Source organism: Quercus robur, chromosome 4 (genome assembly GCF_932294415.1).
Source record: "Quercus robur chromosome 4, dhQueRobu3.1, whole genome shotgun sequence".
NCBI classification, from domain to species: Eukaryota; Viridiplantae; Streptophyta; class Magnoliopsida; order Fagales; family Fagaceae; genus Quercus; species Quercus robur.
This window is the reverse complement of record NC_065537.1, coordinates 73,540,268-73,566,387: the sequence shown is the minus strand read 5'-3', so window position 1 is coordinate 73,566,387 and position 26,120 is coordinate 73,540,268. Positions and strand designations below refer to the sequence as shown.

Below are 26,120 nucleotides of genomic sequence, written 5' to 3'. Positions count from 1 at the left end.
GATAAGTGCTCTAAGTATCTATAAAAACTGTAGATTTTAAGGAGCTCTTAACCCCATTAAAAAAATTTCCGTCAAATATGCAATTAACTAATAAGAAAAGATTTTTGAAAAAAAAAAAAATCTTTAAAATTTTTATAGATTTTTTTTAATGGAAAATTTTCAACAAAATTAAATACAAAGTTGAATTGAATAAATTTAAAACTTAAATAATTCAATTGAAAAAAAAGTAAAGTTAGAGAATTGAAATAAAATTAAACTAAATTTAGAGAGTGTAATTTACATTTTAGCCAAAAATATTCCACCACTTTTGCTCAATCTTAGTCCGGTCCGTTCCGGTCCAGGACCAAAAATTGAATCTTATTAAAATTTAGGACCGGACTGGACCGGATGACCACTCGGCTCAAATATCCAACAAAGCAACAGAAAGTAGAAACAAGCAAAAAAAAAAAAAAAAAAAAAAATTTGTTGACAAAAATCCGAGGAGAAGCGTTTGTTGTCGGTTACTTCTCGTCAGAGTCAAAAACCTTAAAAAAAATCTTTCCAAAAATCCACAAAGAAAGAAGGGGCCGTGTCTCAGTGAGAGAGAGAGGAGAGAGAGAGGCATAGAGATGGAGGCAAAGATTGAAGGAGGAGAAGAAGATGAAGCAAACAAGAGAAAATGGAAAAGGAAAAAGAGCTCAGAAGCTTCATTCTGTCCAATAAATAGTCTTGATGATGGCTGTCTTATGCACATCTTTAGCTTCCTCTCTCCAATTCCAGGTACCCCTTTTCATTCCTCTGCCTCAATTTCTCTCTTACTATTCATTTCAATTCAAAACCAATATGTTTCCTTTAATGGGTATCACTTGATTTTGTTTCTTATTGTAAACAGTAAAAACCCCATCTTTAATTTCAATCAAGATCACTTTTTTTTGGGGGGGGGGGGGGGGGGGGAGGGGTTGATTTATTTGGGTGTGGCTTTTGCTGACTATGATGGTAAATGTAGTATTTTTTAATCAAACTACCACTGATATTCTAGAATATATGCATAAGGGTTTGTGTTGATTAACAATACTGATAAAATTAGAGGAGATATGGGGTTTTAAAAGTATGTAATACTATGGAAGTTATAAGCTTTAACAAGTCTGATTGGAGTTCGTATTGATATCTTAGGGTGCGTTTGTATAAGCCGCGTTGAAAAACGGTGTTTTGAGTTTAAAAAATGAACATTTGTAAAAAAGCTATGAGGAGTTGTGGTTGCAAAACAGAGTTTTGGGGTTTTAAAAACGGTCTTTAAGGCTCCCAAAACGCCTAACCAAATGGACTCTTAGTGTAAAATTTAGATGATCCTGAGTTCAAGTTTGTGCCCTACTGAAATTGGGTGGTGGTTTCTTCTTCTTGTTGAATTTTTGGAGTTTGTAATGCAGATTATGAGAGATTTATAGTAGGCAATAAATGTGCTTAGAAGACTCAGAGTTTGATACAATTTGTTTAACCTATTATCTAATCTATAACAAAACTGGAATTAGCTTTTCTATTGGGTTATGTGTAGGACCGGCAGAAAGGCGCCCACATTGATATTAAACATAAAAAATACCGTGTGAACGTGAGCATAAATTTTTACCACTTAACTTGGTGAAAGTTATTTAGTTCCATACCTGTGAGTGAGACAATCCAATATAATTCTAGAAAGAATATAAAAGAATGAGAGAGACAATCCCCTATTATTATGAAATTGAAAAAATAGAGTTAATCCACCATAATTGTCCATAGATTACAACAGAAGGAGTCGAGGTATATGCAACCTCATATAGATCAACCAAACCCGATATTTATCTAAAAATTGCAAAATATCTGCATCCACTTTAGTATCCATATGTCAAAGGGGGCAAAAAAAAGAGAAGAAGAAGAAGAGAAGAAAATAAAACAATATGGCATGCCGTACTTTGTAGATCTAATTGCTGCATATATTGTATAATATCCTAGATGATAATAACGTTTTAATTATTTATTTATTTTTTATATAAGTAGTAACTTATAGAAAAAATGAAGAAACTTTATGTACATAGGGTGTATACACAAAGCTCTCCTATAGAATTACAATATACATGGATTACATTTGACGGAGAATTTATGAACTTTGAACTAGTGAATTCATGTTACTACATCCAAGAGTGCAAGACCACTCAAATAAGGTTCTTAAAACAAAGATTTCCACCCAATAACAGAGTCCTCCGTGCTATTGAATATGTGACCACATCAAACATAGAGGAACCATATTCCATACAACAGAACTGCCATACTTACCAAATCATCTAAGCTATCATTTTTATTTTCTTAATGTATCAAAGTCATAACAGATTCAGAAAATCATCAAGGAAGATGATTTTTCTTGTATAGGAGGAACCTGGTTGGATTTGTGGTTCCTGTCATGGAAGAGGAATCAAGTTTAGCAAGGTCTGGGAGTAAGAAACAAGATCAATCATTTGAATGTAGAACTTTTTGTTAATGTACTTCTTTTATTTTTTGATGGTTAACAGTCTTGAACTACATTATGTAGCTTTTCTAAATGTGGCGATTTATGACAAATAAGGTGGGAGTTTGAATCTTTAAGATAGCTATAACATAGTTGAGTTACATTGGCCTAGTAGACAATACCACTATGCATGTATAACACAATTATGAACTTATAAAAAAAAATGGTATAACACAGTTATGTACAATTTCTGTCACAAATTGCTATTGAGTTTGCAGATCGGTATAACACCGCCCTCGTTTGCAACAGATGGTGTTTCCTGGCATGTCACCCTCGTTTGTGGCTGCGAGTGGACCGATCTGTCAAAGATTTATCTGAGCCTGGGGTTTTCCCCAACATTGAGACTGCTGTTGCCGCCGCAAGGTTTGTAAGATATGTCTGCATATATGTCATTCTTGGTCTAGGTGGCACCTGACACTAACTTTTTCCATTACAGGCCTGGCGATACCATTTTAATTGCGGCAGGAGGGAGTCATTGTGCCTCTAATATTCAAATAAGAAAACCACTTTGCCTGGTATTTCCAAAGTTTCTTTCAAACTAGAAATTGCTTAAGTATCACACATGGTTCCATATGTATTTATACCTTCAGATTTGAATGTAGGTGTTTGGTCTCGCTCTTAACTGGTTAATGGGTACACTATTTACATTGTTGGATTTGAATGCATCTACATTTGGATTGACATTTGGAGAGAAGAAGCTTTTATACTAATTGTTTTGCTTGATAATATTGTGGTTATTACCTTGAAAAACATGAAATTTGTAAGAATAATTTCCTTAGTCTTACCTGATATTGTTACTTGCAAAGAGGGAAAGCTAGTTCTTTGGGGATTAAAAGTATTGTGCCTCTAAATGAAGCAATTTGAACTTTATGAGTAGCTTGTGATAGCAGAAATTGTGTTGAGTAACCCTAATGTGAGGTAGGGTTGTCTTGGATTTCAGGAAATTTGTTCCACTTTTAGGTTTTGGTGAGGGGCAGCCTTTGACCCAACCTACTGCATCATTTGCAGCCCTATGTTGGTTATATTTTACTCTCTTTCACCTGATGAGTTAAAACGTCCTAACCACCATAGCAATCCCCAATCATTGCTTAATTATTTTCTTGTAAGTATTGTGATGTTGCTGATTCTAAGGCTGGTTCTGCTGCATCAATATTCAGGCTGCATTTAATCTCATCTTCGAATTCTGATTGACATCATCCTAGAGAATTTTATTGCTTGATTTCATTGTAAGTTTAGATGATGTGTTGCATTCTAGTCATTTTGTGGCAAGGAATTCATTTCCATGAATACCATGCTTTGTGACAAACAGGTTTGCATTGAACTATCACTGCAGATGCAACAAAATTGCTTTCAGCTCTCTCATGAGAATGGACAAATTTACTTGTTGCTTTTCTGTTTTCTGGTCACCTTTACAATACCATACATTACTATAATAAAATGCCTATTTTAAACAAGTGGTGTGTGATTTCCTCGTACTGATCTTATTCTAGCAGAAAGAAAAACAAACTTTTACTGAAATTGTCCTCTTCCATTTTTGCTACTTTCAATTTAAACTTACTTTGTTCAGATTGGTGGAGGTGAGCTTCCTGATGAGACAACACTCATTTGTTCTCGAGGTTCAGACAGGTTTGCAAAGTTTACATATATGTTTCACCTTATTTTGTTATGTGGTGGTTTTGTGGGAGTTTTCTTTCTACAACTATATATTTGAGGGTCCACCTCCATGCTGTTGGATTTAGTGGCAGAGATCTAGAAATAAAAAGAAATGTGTTTGAGCCATATGCCGTAAGCATGGATTCAAAAGTATATCTGTCACAATAGATATTCTGCAATATTATATATGTTAGTGTCGATAGCTACCCTTTAAATTTATCTAGCAGTTTGGAAAGTACTCCTGGTGAAAACCACTAATTTTTTGTACATGTTCATCATAAGCAACAAATTTTGGTATGTTCTGTTCATTTTTTTTGGGGCAGTGCATTGGAGTTCATGTCCACCTGCAAACTGGCAAACCTAACAGTGAAGGCAGAGCTTGGTTGCTGCTTGCTTCATAGAAAGGGAAGGCTAACTATAGATGGATGTGTTCTTCAATGTGAGTCAAACCCCTTGGACTATCTGTCATGCCCGATTGTGAGTACAGCCAGTGCTACTCAGCAGCTCTCTTCCTCATTGAACGGCCATAGTGATGGTGTTTTTGTCTCTCAAACTAGCATTGAAGGAGGTGCAAAGGCCGTTTTAACAAGTGGCGACCTGGAATTGCAGCGAGTACGAGTCATTTATGCTCGAACGTCTCTCTTATTCTGGTTTGACGTAGAGCATCAGTGATGATCATTATCATCCTGAATTGTCTGTAACATTATTCAAATGTTTAAACATGTATGCTATTCAATCGATTATCAATTTGTGATTTTTTAGATTTCTGTCTGAAATTTACTTAGACTTGACCAATTCACATTTTACCTTGTAATTAGGTTTTAGATCATTTTACATTACCTAGAGGCCCTGGAAACTGAAATCTATGACTACCCTAGCGTGAGGGACACCTGAATATGTTATGTGCAGTAAATTAATTGGCATGCTAAACATGATCCGTTCTTTTTTCATTACTAGAATGTTGAGATTGGCAGAATTTGGGGGCCTTGAATACCTGGAAAATGAATTTCTTCACCTAGTTCATGAGAATATATATATAAATTTGAATTTTGTTTGAGTTTTTGTATATATATATATTTTTTGGGTGGTGATTTGTGCGTGTGTGAGTTGGAACCTTTTTTTTTGGGTCCTAGGAATATTGATCTTGAAATTTTGATAAATTTACTTTATTACAAATGTATGGGGACCAACCTGGTTATGTTACTCATGATGGCATTTTCTTGGAAACAGTATGCTAATCCCCTAAAGATTATGGGCTTGTGACTAGTAACACCCCTATTATACAGGAACGGAGTACTATCCTTTACTGATTGTGATTGGACTACTATGCTTTCTTGGAGATTCACATTATAAATTATTGGTGATCTAGTCTTGCTAACTTTTGGAGGCAATACTTTTCAAAAAAAAAAAAAAAAACCCTTTTGGAGGTAATAGTTAATTTAATTGGAGGTTGGGCTCTTGAGGTTTGTTAGCCTTGGGTTTGTTAGACCAAGATTTGTTGTTGGGGTTGCATATTCTAGAGAACACCGTGACTTTAAGTTAAATCATTTGGGGTTTGGATAGTATTCATGTATTTTAGAAGGCATATGATTTGTAGTTGTATCGTTGTAAATATGTTATGAGCTCTGACTTGTGTTGTGGAGATTTTGGCTTGTGAATATTTTGTCATATAGATATATTACTTATTCGGGAAAGGAAAAAAGAAAAAGAAAATCTCTTATAGTTTTTTTCGATGGTTCATTTTCTCATGCCTTGGACCTTTTCTGGTTTGGGGCATGACAAATTGACAATTGATGCTTAGGAGGAAATGAACTTATAAGGTCATCTACTTAAAATACCTCTGTTAAAGATTACAGAAGAAAGAAAAAAGTTCCGTTTGCAAGCTGATTACAAGATTGATGCAAACTGTGTTAAGACTACAAAAGAAAGAAGAAAGTTCCTCTATCAAGCTGATTTCAAGATTGTTGATGCAGACTCCATTTCCAGGGAAGAGATGATCGTTTCCTCTGTAGGTTCTTGGCTTTCCCTTGTGCTGTCTATGGATATGAATGATACTTCATCTCTCAATATATGAGGCTCTTGGAAATTCTCTAAGCATTTTTGGGATTTTCTCAAAGCTTCCAGCTCCATCGAAACCTCTTTCATTGTAGGCCGCTTTTTTCCATTCAATCTCAAACATCTCATTGCCAGGTTTGCAATAGCATGAATATCCTCTGTACTTGCTTCTCTAGCAACTCGAGGTTGTAAAATCTGATGCAGTCTATCCTCCTTTGTCAATGCAATGAAGTGCGAAACAAGATTTCTCTCTTCTTCATCTCTTGCAAAAGAAATTGGTTTTTCCCCGGTTAGAAGCTCTACAAGCACAACTCCAAAGCTATATACATCACTTTTTTCTGTGAATTGGCTTGATTGGAAGTACTCTGGGTCCAAGTACCCCAAAGTTCCTTTCACTTCTGTGGTGAAGTGAGTTTTATCATCCGGGACTGCTCTTGATGTACCAAAGTCAGACACTTTGGCAGCAAACTTATCATCCAAGAGAATGTTGGAAGATTTGATGTCTCGATGAAGGATGGGGATTGAAGCTGCACAATGCATATATGCTACTGCTCCAGAAACTTCACATGCAATTCTAATGCGGTTCTCCCATGAAAGTGATAATTCAAGGTCTCGCCGATGGATATGTTGGGAAAGGGTTCCATTAGGAATAAATTCATAAACAAGTAACGGATAGTCAGTCTCCAAACAACAACCCAATAATTTGACAATGTTTCTATGATTGATTTGGGAAAGAATGACTACTTCATTAATGAATTGCTCAATTTGGCTTTTATCAATTCCTTTTGACTTCTTAACTGCAACTATGTTGCCATCAGGTAACATTCCTTTATAAACTGTACCATAGCCTCCTTGACCAAGAAATCTGCTTTTGTTGTAGTTGTCTGTTGCCCTTTGCAGTTCCTCTGCAGTGAATATCTTTGCTTTCTCACTACTTCCATAAGTTGAGAATTTTTCTTGTAACAAGAAGCCACCGTTTTGCTTGAACAATTTTTCCTTATGAATTCTGTGTTTTCTTTTCTTCAGGAACTGATATAACTTGTAGCCTAAAAGAAATAGACACAAGAATACCATGCCAATGCCAATACCTGAAGTAAAGAATAAAAAATTGATCAAACTATATGAAATCTGTGTAATTCTTTCATTAGTACTTTAGTTGACAGACTAATCTAAATTAGACCTTCATTGATCATATCTAGAAAATTTAACAAGTAAATGTGTGTGTGTGATTCTGGTTGTCCAGGGAGAATTTGCAGATAGCCTAATTTGATTTTGATTAAAAACCTATCTCCAAGACAATTTTGGGATTGTATGTCTTGATTCCAATGAGTGCAAAATTGCTAGATTCTGTGTGCATGCTCAGGCGACATACAGAGAACTCAATTTTCCTTTCTTTCTGTGAGGTTTTGATACTTGATATAAGGATATTAATTACTAATTATTGGTTACTACTCGGTGATATGGGATGTGACTACTTAATTATTCCAACTAAAAGTTTGCTTCTTCAAGACAACGGCTAGCTCACACACACAAACACATACATACATACACAGAGAGAGAGAGAGAGAGAGAGAGAGAGAGAGAGAGAGAGAGATACCTAATAGAGCAATCCATTTGACCGGAAGCTTTCTAGGATCGGTCTTGCAGCTGACACCATCTGCAGCATAGCCATTAGGACAGTCGCAAAAGAAACTACCCGGATTTGTAGTGCAAATTTTGCTTTCCAGAGGAACCAGAATAGGTGTAAATGGATAGATAGTGCTATTCTGTGACAACATGTTTGCCTCTAATATGCTCTGCACACTCACCTCAAAAGCCTTTGCAATTGATGAAACCGTATCATTTGTTGTCGCCATATAATCGAGCAAGGAGATGACTCCATTCACCGTCTGATTCTCAGTTGGGCATGCACATCTCACTGGAATCGTCAGCTCTATGCCCACCGGAATATCTTCACTATTATAGTAGTTTTGACCAATCAATGCCTGGCAAGTGGTAAGGCCTTGGTAAGTATCATTCGCTATACGAAAATATGTATCTGATTTCTTGACGGTGTAATGAGTGTAGTACTGGTAGATAGAGCCAGAACATGAGCATGTAATTGGAACTGTAGTCAACTTATTAGCTGGAATGCTGTCGAAAATATTTGAGACATTGTTTGTTGAAGCAATAAGGGAGGCTTCCGATCCAAACAAATCGGCGATGCTTTTGGCAGTGTCATAGGGTGGTTGGGACCTGAAGGTTACATAGGATTTGCATGACTGCAGAGGACGATTGCATAGGTACCCTTTTGATATAGAAGGGTTGCCAGTGCAGTTGAGCTGTGAATTGTTCAGGTAAGCTTGTTGGCAATATGTTGTGTCACAAAACAAACATAGAAACAGGACTATTGAGAGAGTATAGAATGAAAAGCTCTCCATTGATCATTTGAGTTTCCAGACAGTTCGAATGAGTTTGGCTTGCTTTGCTTATTTCTTATTACAACGCGGAATCAATTTGTCTAATTGTAAGACTCATTATAGGTTAGATAACTTCTTTGAATTGCTTGGTATGGATTTCAAGGGACATATATAGTCAAACAAGTGTTTTAAATGCAAATTGATGACGTTGAGGAATTGTATTAAGGGATGACTTGCGTGTTTCAGTTGGCTTATAGTTTGTAGTTGATTGGGCTAAACGTTGCTTATCTTTGTGAGGTGTCCATAGAGCAGCTTTCAAAATTTTCTTTGCGAATCAGTCATGTTCTCATGTGAGAGGCTAGTGTATTGTATTTCTGTTTCAACACATGAGGTGAGATGTCACCAATCATATATAAAGATAATATATATATATATATATATATATATATATATATATATTTTATTTATTTATTTATTTATTACAATCATGTTAGAGACTTGTGTATTTCTGTTTCAGCACATGATGTGACTTGTCACCCATCAATATCAATATATATATATATATATTTATATATACATAATAGAGACTTCATGTTGGAGAGCATGAGGTTGTATCAAGTAGCACATTCCTTGAAATTCTTTTTATTTAGGCTTCTACTTCAAAGAGATTGCATTTATATCAAATTATTAGTTCATTTAATTAACTAATAGAGTAAATGTATATACTAATTATCTATAGTTGTGCATTAATTATTTATTTTAAATGAATTTATAAGATTATTTTTATAAACTTTATTTAAGAAATAATTTTTAGATGGAATAATAATATTAGATTTACAATATGACATTATTCCTCATGTTTAGTTGATTTGACAATTTTTTTTTTTTGAGAAAGTGCTTTGACAAAAATTGACACAAAAATTAAAAAATAAAAAATAAATATTTGTAAATTCACTAAAAATTAATCTTAACACTTTAAATTTCCTGATTCCTTTCAATGACATGTGATACATATATATATATATATATATATATATATATGTATGTATATATTGGTCAACGATATGTGTGTGTGTGTGGGGGGAACTGACATTGTAGTATTTATTCTATATAATTAGAAAGATAACATTTATTTATTTTTTATGTGAGGGACAATTGATTTGAAATATGGTATTCTTACTAAAATTTTAGTTGTCTTTACAACTATTGGAACAATGTCCAACAAACTAACATAAAATCCATAATGTAAAAAAACATAATTGAATGATATTTGCATTTTTTGTAGGCATGAAACATGTCTATTTATATGACCCAATATATCATGCAATTTTAAATTTAAAAACACATACATATACTATGATCTAATCACTACACTATTCTTAGTATCTTTCTATTTTGTTTATAAAATAACTAAAGATAACCTTTTTTTTACAAGGAAAGTTATTGAATTTTTTTTTTAAATTTTTTACATCAATAGTTGAGAATGAGGGATATGAATCTAAATGTCTCTATTAGAAATTGAGATGACACCAATTAAACTAAATCTTATTGAAATATTGGAGAAAACTAATAATGAGTTACATCACACATCGTGTGGAAACTCAGCTAGTTAAAGTCTAATTAGGTGTCCTAGAAATAAAAATTTCCAACAGTTTAAAAAGCCAGTTGAGTCTTGACATGTTGAATGATCTTCTCCTCCTTGCGCAACAAGACCAATAGTTGCTGAAACAACTCTAGCTTTTGGTTAGACTCCTTGTCATTTAACTTTATCCATTTGCGTTTCCATGCATTTGGATAAGTCTTTCAGCGAGTCACCAAGACTCTTATCATCTAACACAGTTGGAGTAGAAGGAATTGAGCAAATGTCGAGACCACGGAAAGAAGTCTTCAATTCCTCTTGAATTTGTCTGATTTTCAAAATTTCAACATCCAGGGAGCCCTTCAAATTTTCCAAATTAGTTGAGAGCTGAGAGATGTTAGTTTCCATTCCCGTAAATGTGGTATCCCATGATTTTAACAGTTTCATCTCTAAATAACTTTCTTTTTTTTCTACCCTTAGCCTTATTGGGCTGCCAGTCCACAAGAACATCCTCATTAACATCTCTGTCACTAGAACTCCCACCAACCCCTTTGTCATTAGCATCATGGTCTCTCGGAATCTGAAACACCCAAAAAATTTTATTTATTTATTTTATCCAAATAAACACAATTGAGTTCAAAAATAAAGTTCAAATGCAAAGGAAACTTGAAACTATAGATTACTTGAATTAACTTAGTGGATGGCTGAGAAGGTTGAGATTGAGTACCCTCATTTGCCTGTCCATTGGCACTAGGACCCTCTTTGTTCTCCAAGACCTTTACTTGGAGGACAATTCTACTACCTCCACCAATTTGCAAAATGGGTTTTTTTTTTTTTTTTTAGGGCAAGATTTGAAAAATGGGTACATGGACTAGAAATGGGTTTCAATTTTGGGGTTCTCTTGCTGTATATTTCTTTGTAGGTGTAGTGATTTTGGTGTTTGAATCTGGGTCCTATTTTGTTATGGGTATTGTGCTTGGAAATATTTGTAGAGCAATCTGCCTGTTTAGAATAATTTAGTTGGTCGATTGGTATTGTGGTTTCTGTCAAGGTCTCATGGAGATTCTCAAATGATTCAATTTTGTGCACAGATAGCGCTTGTACTTAGATATTTACTTGCTCAAGAGCTGAAGGATGCTTTTAGAGATAAAATAATGAGTGTTGGTGATCTCATTCTACATATGTCTTAATTGTTAAGTTTATATGTATCTTCCTAAAACTCCTCGAGTAACTACATATTCTGGGTTTGGGAAGAACAATGGGAGAAAGAAAAATGAAATTCTATTTGATTAAAGAAAATGTAAGAAAATAAAAAGGAAAAAAAATTGGTACATAAAAAAATATTTTTAAAAGCTGATGTGGCATTTTTTGCCATCTAAGCGTTGATAGGGCATAGCAGCTAAATACAATATGATAATTTCCCATACCCATTTAAATTTCATGACATAGAATGCTAATAGCCATCTTCTCGAAGGCAAAAACAATTGGTTGAGTTTAACAAGTTTGCCACCAACTTTGACCACAATGTCATGGTAATACAAGTGACTCACTTAGTTATAATTTGTATATTCACTATTTTTGATTTTCTATGGAAATTCAGAACATTGATAAAATGAATGTAATGACAAGTGGGTGATTTGTATATGGACACATTGATGAATGTATGTAGTGGACATGGGTGAAATCAATGGCACATTACTATTTGACAATTTGGTCTTTGATGAAAATTGGTATAAGTGAGGGTCTATTAAATTTGATCATTTTGTTGAAGTAAGGTTTGTTTAAAACATATTTTATTTATTTACCTTATTGTAAATAAGTTTTTGTAAATAATGATTCTAACCTATTAAACCTTACTTTATTTTTATTTTTAGTTTTGGTTTTATCCTTTTTTGTTGGCAACTAACTAGACATCACTTTTAGAAATTAAGGATGCATATAGCTGGTACAAAGGGTGCACCTAAAAATTCAAAAGAATTAAAATATGATACAATCTCATCACGTGAAGAAAAAGCGGAAATCTAACATTGTATCGGCATGTCCCTCCATTATTATTGGGTTATAAATTTCGAATAAAAAAAAAAAACCAAAATAATAAAATGATATATTTGTAGAAATATAAATTTGAAAAAAAAAAAACTTTTAAAAATGGTTCAATTTTTTAGGAGAACAAATTATCTTCAATAAATTTTAGAGAAAACAAATTATGGATTGTATCATATTAAAAATAATTATATATGCCCACGTATTGCGTGGGTCTGCGACTAGTAATATATAAAGATAATCAAATATATTTATTTGTAAGTTAGTTCCCAGTATTCCTTCTCAAAAAAACACTAGCCTGCGTTTGTTGTCCCTCGTCCACGTGTAGGGTCGACTTTTCCAGGACAGATACTTGTCCCATCAGTCTAATCCCGAAATTGTTGGAGATCGTCAGTAAAGCCTAAGAATCCGGTTTTGTTAGGTGCAGTGTCATATCAGTGAAGGGTATTAAGGACAATTTCCCTGAGATATTTTCTGATCCTTCAAGTGTGCTTGTATTCCACTCTCATCCAGGAGACTTTGGGCCTGTCGAGGACTAAGCTGTCCTCGGCTGTATCTTCGGGCCACTTTGGGCTTCCTATTTTTGGAGTTTGGGCCCTGGCCTCCTTCAGTTTGGGGCCTGTGGACTCCCCATAAGCGAGCGGGCCGAGCCCACAAACCATTGGACCCCACAACTACAGTTTTGGAACTTGACACTAGCAATTTTTTTTTAATTTGAAAATTTTGCGTTAAACTTGAAATTATGAATGCTGAGTTCTACTTAAAAATATGCATAGAACTCGATATCACTAATGTTGAGTTCCAGTCAAAATTCGATATTAACAATGTCAAGTTCCAAACTAGTGGTATTTTGCTAAATAGTTTGAAAAGAGAGTTATTTGGCTACATAGTTTATAAATTAAGGTTATTTAGCCATTTCCACCTGACAGGGACTCAACTATTTGAATTCCTAATCCCTTATTTCACAAAGTCTTGTTTATGTAGTTAATTCATTATATATATATATATATATATATATATGAAATTGATATGCATGAAATATATACAATAAAGTTTTCTCGTATTTACATATTTAATCTTACTTTTAAATTTGTGATTGATTGTAAACTACTTTTGTTTTATAAGTTATAAAGGCTTTATAAGCCAATGAGAATTAGTAGAAGACAAGGAAGAAAAGAAGAAGCTATCCTCAAAGTTTAATCCTTTGTTTATTTTGAAGTAAAATATTTTTTGAAAAATGATTTCCCATTTTCAGGTGTTTATTTGCATGTAGAATGTAGTTAAACTTGTAAATTTTTTTTTTTTTTTTGATTGTAAAATCTTTTATGAAAAGTTGTAAAACAATTTACCATTAAAAATTTGGTAAAACATTTTACCAAAACACATAGTGGCTTCCCCTCACCTCATTTAGTACTTAGATAACCGGTATGGTGCGCTGGGTAGCTAGTGTCGGCAATTTGGTGGCTTGAACCATTGTTGCAGTGACCTTTGCAGACAATCCGATCACTAGAGACATCGTTTCAACGATTGGTGCTAGAGTTTCAATAACTAGAGACACCATTCTTGCCATTAGTATTGGTGGTTTGGTCATCGAAGACACCACTTTGGTGGGGGCCACCTGCAGTCTGGTCATTGGAGCCATCCGATTGCAGGTCCTAGTGGTCGCTCTACTGTTTTGGTAGTTTACTTGAAAATTTTTATTTGTCAGACCAAACACCTTAAAATTTTACTAAAAATATGAAAAAATACATGCAAAATATTTAAGTTTGAAAATATTTTGCTTCAAAACAAATGAAGCGTAGGTGCACGTGACCAGGTGGAACTAGAAAGTGCTCCAATTGGCAAACCAAAATACCAGACCTTGAAGGCAACCAGTCCAGGCGTGAAATGAAGGGCAAAGAAAAAGAAAATAAAAGAATAAAAGCAAAGTCCAAGAAAATGGCTAAAGTAAAAGGCGAAAGAATAGTTCGCTCTGTGCTCACCGCATGGCTGCGGTCCAAGAAAATGACTTACACAAGCAGAAGCTGGGCAAGTCCAACAAGGCGTGAAGTAAACAAAAGGAATAAAAAAAAAGAAAGAAAAGAAAAGTGAGGCATTGTGACGGTGTGTAGGAAAAGGAAAAGAAAGAAAAGTAAAAGTCAACAAATAAATGAAAGGAAGTTTATTTGTCAATCTTAATTGGTGGGCTTGTGGTCTTAATTGGTTGGACAAATTACAACTTACTTATCAAGTTGCTTACATTAGTTTGAAATCCCCTCATGCAAGTAGGCGTGGAGCCAACAGTAAAATCAAAACACTCCACACTTGATACTTGAGAACAATGAAACCTGACATGCTAACCTAACACCAAAAGGAAGGGAAAAAAAGAAAAAGAAAAAAAATGAAGTTACTGCGTAGTCCTTAATACTTCAAAGGCTATATCATACAAATCTTGTCCCATTTTTTTTTCCCTTATCCAAATTTACCCTTTATAATCACTCACAGGTTTACTACACTTTTTCTAGCTAGTCACTTTTTTTAAAAAAACTTTCTCAATGCACCTCAACCACAAATCCACAATGCTTTAATTACTGGATCCTATAATTTACACATAATAATAATAATAAAAAAACTACTTATGTCCTTATACTAAAAAACCTCTATGTTAATTTTTTTTTTCTCTACCATTTTTTTTTTTTTTGACTTTTTTACAATTACAAATGATGTTCCTTTGCTATAGATCCAAAAACTCAAATATTTTGAAGAATAAAGAAAAAAAACTTTATTTTTTCATATATATTTTTTAAAGCAATCAAGGTGGTGAGACGCACATACAAAATTTATTTCTATATTCTTATTACTTTCACTTTGATTTATTTTGTCAATTCATTTGAAGGAACTAAATTATATGTTCAAAATTTATGTATTTAGATAGTTTCTTCTATTAATTGTTATTAGTTATGAATTGATTATTTTCGTTCATTTATTTTGATGATATGAAATTAAGAAATCATTACTTTCATTGTTATTTATTTTGATTAACAATTCTTTATTTTTATAAATATTGATTAATATTTTTTAAGTTAATTTCATCCTTCAATCTTGCATTCACTATATGAAAATATGTATCTGATTTTTTGGCTGTGTAATGAGCATAGTACTGGTAGATAGAGCCAGAACATGAGCATGTAATTGGAACTGTAGTCAACTTACCAGCTGGAATGCTGTCAATAATATTTGAGACATTGTTTATTGAAGCAATGAGGGAGGCTTTGGATCCAAGCAAACCGGCAATGCTTTTGGCAGTCTCATAGGGTGGTTGGGACCTGAAGATTACATAAGATTTGCATGACTGCAGAGGATCATTGCATAGGTACCCTTTTGATATAGAAGGGTTGCCAGTGCAGTTGAGCTGTAAATTGTTCAGGTAAGCTTGTTGGCAATGTGTTGTTTCACAAAACAAACATAGAAACAGGACCATTGACAGCGTGTAGAATGGAAAGCTCTCCATCGATCATTTGAGTTTCCAGACAGTTCAAATGATTTTGGCTTGCTTTTCTTATTTCTTTGTGAGGTGTCCATGGAGCAGTTTTCAAGATTATCTTTGCTATTGTAAGTCAATGTTAGAGACGTGTATTTCTTTTTTCTTATTTATTTATTTATTTTTTATAAAGCGAGACGTGTATTTCTGTTTCAAACACATTAGGTGAGTTGTAACTGATCATGTATAAACATAATTTATATATATATATATATATATTTATTTATTTATTACAATCATGTCAAATAATGTGTATTTCAACACATGATTAGGTGACTTACTGAAAAAGTAGAGACCTTATGTGGAAGTTTACTGGGAGAATGTATTAAAAACATGTTGATCTAAATTTGTTTGACTTCCCACTATATTGTTTTCATCTGACAAAATTTGTTGCCTTTTGTCTTGTCTTGCCAAGTGAGCTTCTCTAGTTGGACTGTTTGTTCGTCGTAGAATTGGCTAAAAATAAGTTAATTTTGAGTTAATTTCACTCTATTTCACTCTACTCTCTCCAATTCAAACGGAATATTAAAGTGTTAGTTAGAGATATAGAGTAAGTACAAGACACATTCCCTAATAAGAGAGAGGACATAATTAAAATGGAAGAACTTAAGCTAATTTTTAGGCGCAAACCACTTGCAAATCACGTGGAGAAATCGTTAGTTTTGCCAAGAGACTCTTTTTTTATAAGTTATGTAAATGGCAAACAATGTAAATTGCAAGTCATGGTTGTCGACGTTTTTTTATGATTATATTTAATTAATATTTTTGTTAAATGTTTGGAAAAGATATTTTAGATTTTAGGTTATAAAGTATTAATCAATATGGACCAATATTTAAGCAATTACACAGGATATATATTAGGTTAATTTTATGAAAAATAAATATTTATTATTTTTTGTTTTATTCATTGACCACTGGCAAAGCGCATATGCACAAGCAAACTATTTTAGCTGTGATTATTTGATATTTAGATCACTATTTAGTATTTACATCAAACCATAACTAATCAATGTGTAGCAATTAGGAACGACAATGTGACATAGAGTTCAAGATATAACTAGTTAGTTTTTATAATTACACACGTTTTTTCAAACTGTACTTGCATTTTTCAATGGCAATGCACGGGGTTATTTATTTTTTATTTTTTTTCCGTAGAATAACTTTCTTTCTTTGTTTTTTTATTATTTAATTTTTAAAATTTTTTTATAATACCTTTGCAAAATATATCTTTTAAGGTGTAAATAATTCTTTTCTTTTTTCACTCGATTCACTTTGCAAGATATATATATATATATATATATATATAATTTTTTTTTCTTTAATGTAGAAAATTATATCTTGCAAGAAAGTTAATAACAATATGACAATTATTAAGAGAATACAAATATTACATGTATTGATAGATACAAACAAAATTAGGGTCTTTGTCAATACGTGACAAAAAGAGGGAGAGATAGATGAAATTTGGAAAAAAGGTTTTTAACTATTTTTACTTAGGGAGAGTTGAAATTATTTTTGAAAGGGAGAAAGAGAAAATAAATGTTTTTTATTTTTTTATTATTTTATTATATATATATATATATATATATATGTATGTATATATATCTAACTTAGCGGAAGAGTTAGTTTTCATATTTGTTATTTGCTGTTGTTGCATATATGTTATTTGTTGTTTATCCATCTTTATTTTTATACATGAATTGATGTGCTCTTTTGAGTGTTTTAGGAAAGACAGGTACATTTCAATCAAGATCTTCAGTCTCTTCTTGCAACTTTTGAGTTAAAAGTCTTAGATTGAGATTTGTGATGTATTTGGGCATTTTATTGTAACTAGGTTGTTCTTGTATTTGAGCATTTCATTGTGTATATGAGTTTTATAAAGGATTATCAAAAGGGGAGATTGTTAGGTTCTAAAAGTTTAGAACAATTGGCTAACCGTGAGTACAAACTTGTTTAGATATAGATCTTAGAGTCTATAGGGCATATTAGACAATACTCAAGGTGTTGCAAGTCAGAATACAAGAATAAGGAAGCTACAAGTTCAGAAATTCAAAACATGCCAGGTTCGACTGATCGAGAAGAAGGATTGACCAATTAAGACACAGATCTGCATAATTTAGTTAAAGTCCAACAGTTCATTAAGTCCATCATGTGATTAGGGTTTCAAATCTAATTCACATAGTATTTAAAGGAAACCCTAAGGCATGTTTTAAAGAGAGAGAGAAGAGTGCTTCTTATGCTTTCTATTGTAGATCTAGGGTTTTTGTACCCATAGCTCTCTCAAATCTTTTACTGATACTATTCTTTGAAGAAACTCAAGATTTGATGTTGCAGAAGTTGTTGCCATCACAAGTCATCAAAGGTGCTAGAGATCTAATCCTTTAAGGGTGGTCTTGGAGTCATAGACTAGAGGTCTATGTGGGAGATCCAAAGCATGAGCAAGTGGTTCATGTAAGAACAAGTTCCAAATCAAGGAAGTCTGTTAAGTCAGAGCCTAGTTTGGTAACTGTGCTCGATTTACTATGAATTGATATTTTGAACTGTAAATCTCAACTTGATATAGTTGATTGTTTTCTTGCAATAATTCCCCCCAGATTTTTTACCTTGAAACGAGTTGTTTCATTGGTTTTTCTGAGTCATCACATCTTGTGTCATTTACTTTTTCGTTGTATTTATTTCTTGTATTGGTAATATACATGAATTCCCAAATCTACGAGAGGCGAAAAATGATAGAAAAATAACACACACATACAAGGCAATCACATGACACAAGAAATTACTTGGTTTGGCAATTTGCCTATGTTCATGGAGTTACAATGATTTCATTATTTTCAGGGAAAAATACAAGATGTGACATTACAATATTTTTCTCTCTCAAAAGAACATGACAAACCCTAAACTAAAACAATAGTATTTATATCCCGCATAATGGATTCACAATGGGCTAAAAAAGGGCCTAGCTTGGACCTACTAGCCCAAGCCTCCATTTCATGGACTAAATCTCAAAGAATCTCTCATTAAAAAAGGTATACTTTTATATTGGGTTGGGTAATAATTTGGATCAGTTAGAGGTATTATGTTTATACTAGCCTCTGAGGATGTGCTCAAAGACTCTTCTATTTTTTTTAAAGGTAAATAGTTTTAAATAAAGAGAAAAAAAATGTTCATTTCAATTTTCTAACAAGAAAAAAAAAAAAAAAAAAAACCAGGTTCCCTTTTTTTTTTTTGCATGTGTTCAACTCTAACAAAAATAAATCCAAGTTGATATAATTTCAAAAACAAAAAAGTTGGGAAGTGTTAGGAGAGAAGTGCCTAATTTTATGGAATATGTAGAAACTTGGTGGATTTTAATTTTAAATTTTTTTTTTTAAAATTTACCTAAAATTTAGGAGTTTTATTTAGAGTTTCATGGCTAGGAGTCCACAGCTTAAATAGCTTGGAAGCCTTTTAAATAATAGTATAAATGAGTAGTCCCAAGAGGTCCAATTCTATTGTAAGCCTATGTATGCCTAATCCTATCTCTCTTTCTCTTCTTATGTAAACTTTATTTAAGGTTCATTGTAAGTAGGATCCACATAGCCCAACATTGTGCACTTATGAGTACTTTTAAAATTTGAGAACAATAACAACGTTATTTTAGCAAGTCAAGAAAGATTAAGTTTATTTATTCTAATTTTGTGCTGTAAGTGTCCCAAACAAACTTCCTCCTACTGATCATATTCTGGTAGAAAGAATAACAAACTTTTATTGAAATTGTCCTCTTCCGTTTTTGCTGCTTTCAATTTAAACTTAGTTTAGATTGGTGGAGGTGAGCTTCCCGATGAGACAACACTCATGTGTTGTTGAGGTTCAGCCAAGTTTTTTACAACACACACACACCCATCTTTTAGAGAGAGAGCTACTCATTCTTAGTAAAGAAATCATTCTAGCCTCTTCTCCTTCCCTCTCCCATTGTCATATCTTGAGAAGAGATTTGTACCCAAACACAACCCACACCTATTCAGAATGTAGAGAGTGTTTTGGAATTTGGAAAGTTTTGAGAATTTGCCAAAAGAAGCCGGTGAGGCTTGGCGGATGCAATCGGGCGTATTGCGTGATCCAGAGAGCTAGAGAAGATAAGACTTCATTAAGTTAGTTGGTAGCAGGAGCTTGAGGGCTCAAGTACATTGGGTAAACTAGGCTTGAAGGGTCTTTTATTATTTGTGTACTCAAACTTTATTCTCTAGTGGATTGATTACCGTTTGGAGGGCAGTAGAGAGGTTTTTCACCAAGTTCTTTGGTTTTTTCTTCAATAACACATCTGGGTGTTATCTTGTGGTTGCATATCTCTTCCCCTACTCTTTTAGCTTTCATTTTATTGTTGATATTTGTTAAATATGGCTTAAATTAGTTTATTTGTTTGTTCGCTCGCTCGCATTTATTCTATTTCGCACTTAGTTTAAGTTAGAGTAAAATCAATCGAGCTGTTATTTTTAATTTAGGGGTCTAAATAGCTCTTGTGTTTTCATACATATTCGAGCTTTCAGTTATGGGGTGGTTTTATGGGAGTTTTCTTTCTACAAATATATATTTGAGGGTCCACCTCCATGCTGTTGGATTTAGTGGCAGAGATCTAGAAATAAAAGAAATGTGTTTGAGCCTTATGCCATGAGCATGGATTCAAAATTACGTCTGGCACAATAGATATTCTGCAATATTATATATGTTAGTGTCAATAGCTACCCTTTAAATTTTATCCAGCAGTTTGGAAAGTACTCTTGGTGAATACCACCTCTCTTCTGTACATGTTCATCATGAGCAACAAATTTTGGTATGTGCTGTTCGTTTTTTTTTGGGCAGTGCATTGGAGTTCATGTCTACCTGCAAACTGGCAAACCTAGCAGTGAAGGCAAAGCTTGGTTGCTGCTTGCTTCATAGAAAGGGAAGGCTAACTATAGATGGATGTGTTCTTCAATTCGAGTCGAACCCCTTGGACTATCTGTCATGCCCGATTGTGAGTACAGCCAGTGCTACTCAGCAGCTCCCTTCCTCGTTGAATAGCCATAGTGATGGTTTTTTTGTCTCTCAAACTCGCATTGAAGGAGGCACAAAGGCCGTTTTAACAAGTGAGGGCCTGGAATTGCAGCGAGTACGAGTCATTTATGCTCGAACATCTCTCTTATTCTGGTTTGATGTAGAGCATCAGTGACGATCATTATCATTCTGAATTGTTTGTAACATTATTCAACTGTTTAAACATTTATGCTATTTATTTTGGCATTCAATTGATTATCAATTTGGATTTTTAGATTTCTGTCTGAAATTTAATTAGTCTTGACCAATTCACATTTTACCTGTTACTTGTTTTTGGTACTTGGGTTTGAGATCATTTTACATTACTTGAGGCCCTGGAAACTGAAATCTATCACTACCATGTGTGTGAGTGACACCTGAATCTGTTATGTGCAGTAAATTAATTGGCATGTTAAACATGATCCATTCTTTTTTCATTACTAGAATGTTGAGATTGGCAGAATTTGGTGCCTTGGAAGCTGAAACGTTGTTTGAATTCTTGGAAAATGTATCCCTTCACCTAGTTCATGAGAATATATATAATTTTGATTTTGTTTGTGTTTTTGTATTTTTGGTTTTGTTTTGTTTTGTGGTGGTTTTCATGTGTGTGTGTGTTTGTGTGAGAGTTGGAACTTTTTTTTTGTTCTAGGAATTTTGTATATAATATATTAAATTATTTAGTGGGCTATTTTTATCAAAAAATAAAATTGATCTTAAAATTTTGATAAATTTACTTTATTACAAATGTATGGAGACCAACCTGGTTAGGTCACTCATGATGACATTTTCTTGGAAACACTATGTTAATTTCCTAAAGATTATGGGTTTGTGAGTAGTACACCCCTATAATATACAGGAACGGTGTACTAGCCTTTACTGATTGTGATTGGACTACAATGCTTTCTGGGAGATTCACGTTATAAATGGTTAGTGATCTAGTCTTGCTAACTTTTGGTGGCAATAGTTAATTTTATTGGAAGTTGGGCTCCTGAGTTAGCCTTAGGTTTGTTGAGAAAGACCAAGATTTGTTGCTGGGGTTGTATATTCCAGAGAACACTGTGACTTTATGTTAAATCATTTGCTGTTCGGATTATATTCATGTATTTTTGAAGGCATATGATTTGTAGTTGTATCGTTGTAAATATGTGCTCTGACTTATGTTGTGAAGATTTTGGCCTGTGAATATTTTATCATATAATTATATTACTTATTTGGGAAAGGACAAAAATAAAAATCTCCTACAGTTTCTTTTGATGGTTAGTTTTTTCAAGCTTTGAACCCTTTGGGTTTGGGATGTGACAATTGATGCTTAGGAGGAAATGAACTTGGTCATTACTTTAAAAACCATTACCCTTCACAATTCTTTGAAAGGTGAATACCTCTGTTAAGACTACAGAAGAAAGAAAAAAGTTCCTCTATCAAGCTGATTTCAAGATCGATGCAAACTCTCTGTGCTGCCTATCAAGGAGAATACCTCTGAAGATACTTGGCTTTCCCTTGTGCTGCCTATGGATGATACTTCATCTTTCAATAAATGAGGCTCTTGGAAATTCTCTAAGCATTTTTGAGATATTCTCAAAGCTTCCAGCTCCATCGAAACTTCTTTCATTGAAGGCCGCTTTTTTCCATTCAATCTCAAACATCTCATTGCTAGATTTGCAATAGCATGAATATCTTTTCTACTTGCTTCTCTAGCGACTTGAGGTTGTAAAATCTGATGCAGTCTATCCTCCTTTGTCAATGCAATGAAGTGCGAAACAAGATTTCTCTCTTCTTCATCTCTCACAAAAGAAATTGGTTTTTTCCCGGTTAGAAGCTCTACAAGCACAACTCCAAAGCTATATACATCACTTTTATCTGTGAATTGACTTGATTGGAAGTACTCTGGGTCCAAATACCCCAAAGTTCCTTTCACTTCTGTGGTGAGGTGAGTTTTATCATCTGGGACTGCTCTTGATGTACCAAAGTCAGACACTTTGGCAGCATACTTATCATCCAAGAGAATGTTGGAAGATTTGATGTCTCGATGAAGGATGGGGATTGAAGCTGCACCATGCATATATGCTACTGCTCCAGCAACTTCACATGCAATTCTAATGCGGTTCTCCCATGAAAGTGATAATTCAAGATCTTTTTGCCAATGGATATGTTGGGAAAGGGTTCCATTAGGAATAAATTCATAAACAAGTAATGGATAGTCGGTCTCCAAACAACAACCCAACAATTTGACAATGTTTCTATGATTGATTTGGGAAAGAATGACAACCTCATTAATGAATTGCTCAATTTGGCTTTTATCGATTCCTTTGGACTTTTTAACTGCAACTATGTTGCCATCAGGTAACATTCCTTTATAAACTGTGCCATAGCCTCCTTGACCAAGAAATCTGCTTTTATTGTAGCTGTCTGTTGCCCTTTGCAGTTCCTCTGCAGTGAATATCTTTGCTTTCTCACTACTTCCACAAGATGAGAATTTTTCTTGTAACAAGAAGCCACCGTTTTGCTTGAACAATTTTTCCTTATGAATTCTGTCTTTTCTTTTCTTTAGGAACTGATATAACTTGTAGCCTAAAAGAAATAGACACAAGAATCCCACGCCAATGCCAATACCTGAAGTAAAGAATAAAAAATTGATCAAACTATATGAAATCTGTGTAATTCTTTCTGCAGTACTTTAGTTGAAAGACTAATCTAAATTAGACCTTCGTCGATCATATCGAGAAAATTTAACTAGTAAATGTGCGTGTGTGATTCTGGTTATCCTTGGAGAATTTGCAGATAGCCTAATTTGATTTTGATTAAAAACCCATCTCCAAGACAATTTTGGGATTGTATGTCTTGATTCCAGTGAGTGCAAAATTGCTAGATTCTGTGAGCATGGTTAGACATATAGAGAACCCAATTTTCCTTTCTTTCTGTGAGGTTTTGATACTAGATATAAGGATATTAATCACTGATTATTGGTTACTACTAGTTGATATGGGATGTGACTACTTAATTACTCCAACCAATTGAGTTTGTTTCTTCAAGACAATGGCTAGCTAATACACACAAACACACACACACACACACACACACACAGATACCTAATAGAGCAATCCATTTGACCGGAAGCTTTCTAGGATCGGTCTTGCAGCTGACACCATCTGCAGCATAGCCATTAGGACAGTCGCAAAAGAAACTACCCGGATTTGTAGTGCAAGTTTTGCTTTCCAGAGGAACCAGAATAGGTGTAAATGGATAGATAGTGCTATTCTGTGACAACATGTTTGCCTCTAATACGCTCCGCACACTCACCCCAAAAGCCTTTGCAATTGATAAAACTGTATCATTTCTTTTCACCATATAATCGAGCAAGGAGATGACTCCATTCTCCGTTTGATTCTCAGTTGGGCATGCACATCTCACTGGAACCGTCAGCTCTGTGCCCACCGGAATATCTTCACTATTATAGTAGTTTTGACCAGTCAGTGCCTGGCAAGTGGTAAGGCCTTGGTAAGTATCATTCGCTATATGAAAATATGTATCTGATTTCTTGGCTGTGTAATGAGCATAGTACTGGTAGATAGTGCCAGAACATAAGCATGTAATTGGAACTGTAGTCAACTTATCAGCTGGAATGCTGTCAAAAATATTTGAGACATTGTTTATTGAAGCAATGAGGGAGGCTTCGGATCCAAGCAAATCGGCAATGCTTTTGGCAGTTTCATAGGATGGTTGGGACCTGAAGGTTACATAGGATTTGCATGACTGCAGAGGACGATTGCATAGGTACCCTTTTGATATAGAAGGGTCACCAGTGCAGTTGAGCTGTGAATTGTTCAGGTAAGCTTGTTGGCAATGTGTTGTGTCATAAAACAAACATAGAAACAGGGCTATTGAGAGAGTGTAGAATGAAAAGCTCTTCATTGATCACTTGAGTTTCCAAACAGTTCAAATGAGTTTGGCTTTCTTTTCTTATTTCTTATTATGGTATGGATTTCAAGGGACATACATAGTCAAACTTAGAAGTGTCAATTTTCATATGCAAAGTGGAAACATTGGGAAGCAGTGTATCAAGAGAAAAACTATCAGCAACTACAGCAACAGGAATACACTCATTTGGCCGCTGTCTCAGGATGGTGAATATTCTGTAAAAACTGCCTACCGGATGCTAGTTTCTGAATTCCACAATTGCCTTCCAAATTGCTCTAATGCTGAAACTTCAAACAAGCTGTGGAGTAAAATCTGGAAAGTTCAAGTCCCAAACAAAATTAGACATTTCAAGTGGAGTGCTGCCAAAGAGTCTCCCGACCAAGCAAAACTTATTCAAACGGAATGTCCTCAAGGAAAATCAATGCAGTTACTGTGGGGAACACTCAGAAGATTGCTTACATGCCTTATGGATATGTGACCTGGCTCTATCAGTTTGGCGGTCAGAAATTAACTTCCTCCATTTCTATCAGAAAAAGTTTAGATCGTTTGTTGAATTGGCTAGTACAGTGATTGAACAAGCTCCTTCTCTCAAAGTGGCATTATTTTCTATGATTACCTGGTGCCTTTGGCAAAGAAGAAATAGTATCAGAGAAAAGCAACCAACATGGACTTTGACAGAAGTGGCATTGAAAGCTAAGGAACTACTCAATGAATTGCTCGATGTGCAACAAAAACCTCTTAGAGATCTGCAACCAAGGAGTCCGGTTAGGTGGAACCCTCCAAGTGAAGGAATGTACAAAGCAAATTTTGATGGATCGATTTTCTCTGAGCTCTTCCTAGGTGGTATTGGTGTAGTGATTCGGGATGCCTATGGGAATGTAATAGCAGCCCTCAGCCAAAAAATTCCGCTACCTCACTCAGTAGATTTGGTGGAAGCCTTGGCAGCTAGTAGGGCAGTAAGTTTTGATAGAGAACTTTGCATTTCTAAGGTGGAGTTCGAAGGAGATAGCAAAAGAGTTGTCACAGCTATCAACAACCAGGCACCATCAAAAACTATGTTTGGTCATGTTATTGAAGAGATTTGATTGCTGTTAGAGGTTTTTCATAAATATAGCTTCAAACATGTAAAAAGGGAGGACAACCAGCTCGCTCATTCCCTTGCTAGAAAAGCAGTTTTATCTGCAGATCTTAATGTATAGGTAGAAGATCTACCGTCTGAGCTGGAATCATTATTCCAATCTGATTTAGTTCATTTATAAAATATTTTCTTATTGGTTCCTCAAAAAAAAAAAAAAAAAAAAAAGAGTGGAAAATTGAGGAATTGTATTAAGGCATGACTTGCGTGTGTTTTAGTTGGCTTATAGTCTGTTGTTGATTAGGTCAAACACT

The 26,120-nt window shown here is 34.2% G+C and overlaps 3 protein-coding genes across 3 annotated transcripts; 1 reads left to right on the top strand and 2 right to left on the bottom strand.

Moving 5' to 3' along the window:
- Positions 1–465: 465 nt before the first annotated feature.
- LOC126723655 (F-box protein SKIP5) lies at positions 466–20,967 on the top strand. The gene is made up of 5 exons (XM_050427256.1): positions 466–759; positions 2,734–2,878; positions 2,952–3,030; positions 4,083–4,141; positions 20,604–20,967. The coding sequence occupies exons 1-5, from the start codon at positions 609–611 to the stop codon at positions 20,950–20,952; spliced, it is 783 nt and encodes a 260-aa protein (XP_050283213.1). The 5' UTR covers positions 466–608; the 3' UTR covers positions 20,953–20,967.
- LOC126723653 (wall-associated receptor kinase-like 2) lies at positions 5,977–8,769 on the bottom strand. The gene is made up of 2 exons (XM_050427254.1): positions 7,821–8,769; positions 5,977–7,311 (listed from the first exon to the last, which is right to left on the bottom strand). The coding sequence occupies exons 1-2, from the start codon at positions 8,641–8,643 to the stop codon at positions 6,113–6,115; spliced, it is 2,022 nt and encodes a 673-aa protein (XP_050283211.1). The 5' UTR covers positions 8,644–8,769; the 3' UTR covers positions 5,977–6,112.
- Positions 20,968–22,125: 1,158 nt separating the features above from the next.
- Positions 22,126–24,725, bottom strand: LOC126723654 (putative wall-associated receptor kinase-like 16). The gene is made up of 2 exons (XM_050427255.1): positions 23,903–24,725; positions 22,126–23,426 (listed from the first exon to the last, which is right to left on the bottom strand). The coding sequence occupies exons 1-2, from the start codon at positions 24,723–24,725 to the stop codon at positions 22,246–22,248; spliced, it is 2,004 nt and encodes a 667-aa protein (XP_050283212.1). The 3' UTR covers positions 22,126–22,245.
- Positions 24,726–26,120: the final 1,395 nt, after the last annotated feature.

Coding starts and splice junctions, on each gene's coding strand:
- LOC126723655 (XM_050427256.1), top strand. CDS start 609: ATGGAGGCAAAGATTGAAGGAGGAGAAGAAGATGAAGCAAACAAGAGA. Junction 2,879..2,951: donor ACTGCTGTTGCCGCCGCAAG/GTTTGTAAGATA, acceptor TTTCCATTACAG/GCCTGGCGATACCATTTTAA. Junction 4,142..20,603: donor TGTTCTCGAGGTTCAGACAG/GTTTGCAAAGTT, acceptor TTTTTTGGGCAG/TGCATTGGAGTTCATGTCTA.
- LOC126723653 (XM_050427254.1), bottom strand. CDS start 8,643: ATGGAGAGCTTTTCATTCTATACTCTCTCAATAGTCCTGTTTCTATGT. Junction 7,312..7,820: donor CAAATGGATTGCTCTATTAG/GTATCTCTCTCT, acceptor TCTTTACTTCAG/GTATTGGCATTGGCATGGTA.
- LOC126723654 (XM_050427255.1), bottom strand. CDS start 24,725: ATGAAGAGCTTTTCATTCTACACTCTCTCAATAGCCCTGTTTCTATGT. Junction 23,427..23,902: donor CAAATGGATTGCTCTATTAG/GTATCTGTGTGT, acceptor TCTTTACTTCAG/GTATTGGCATTGGCGTGGGA.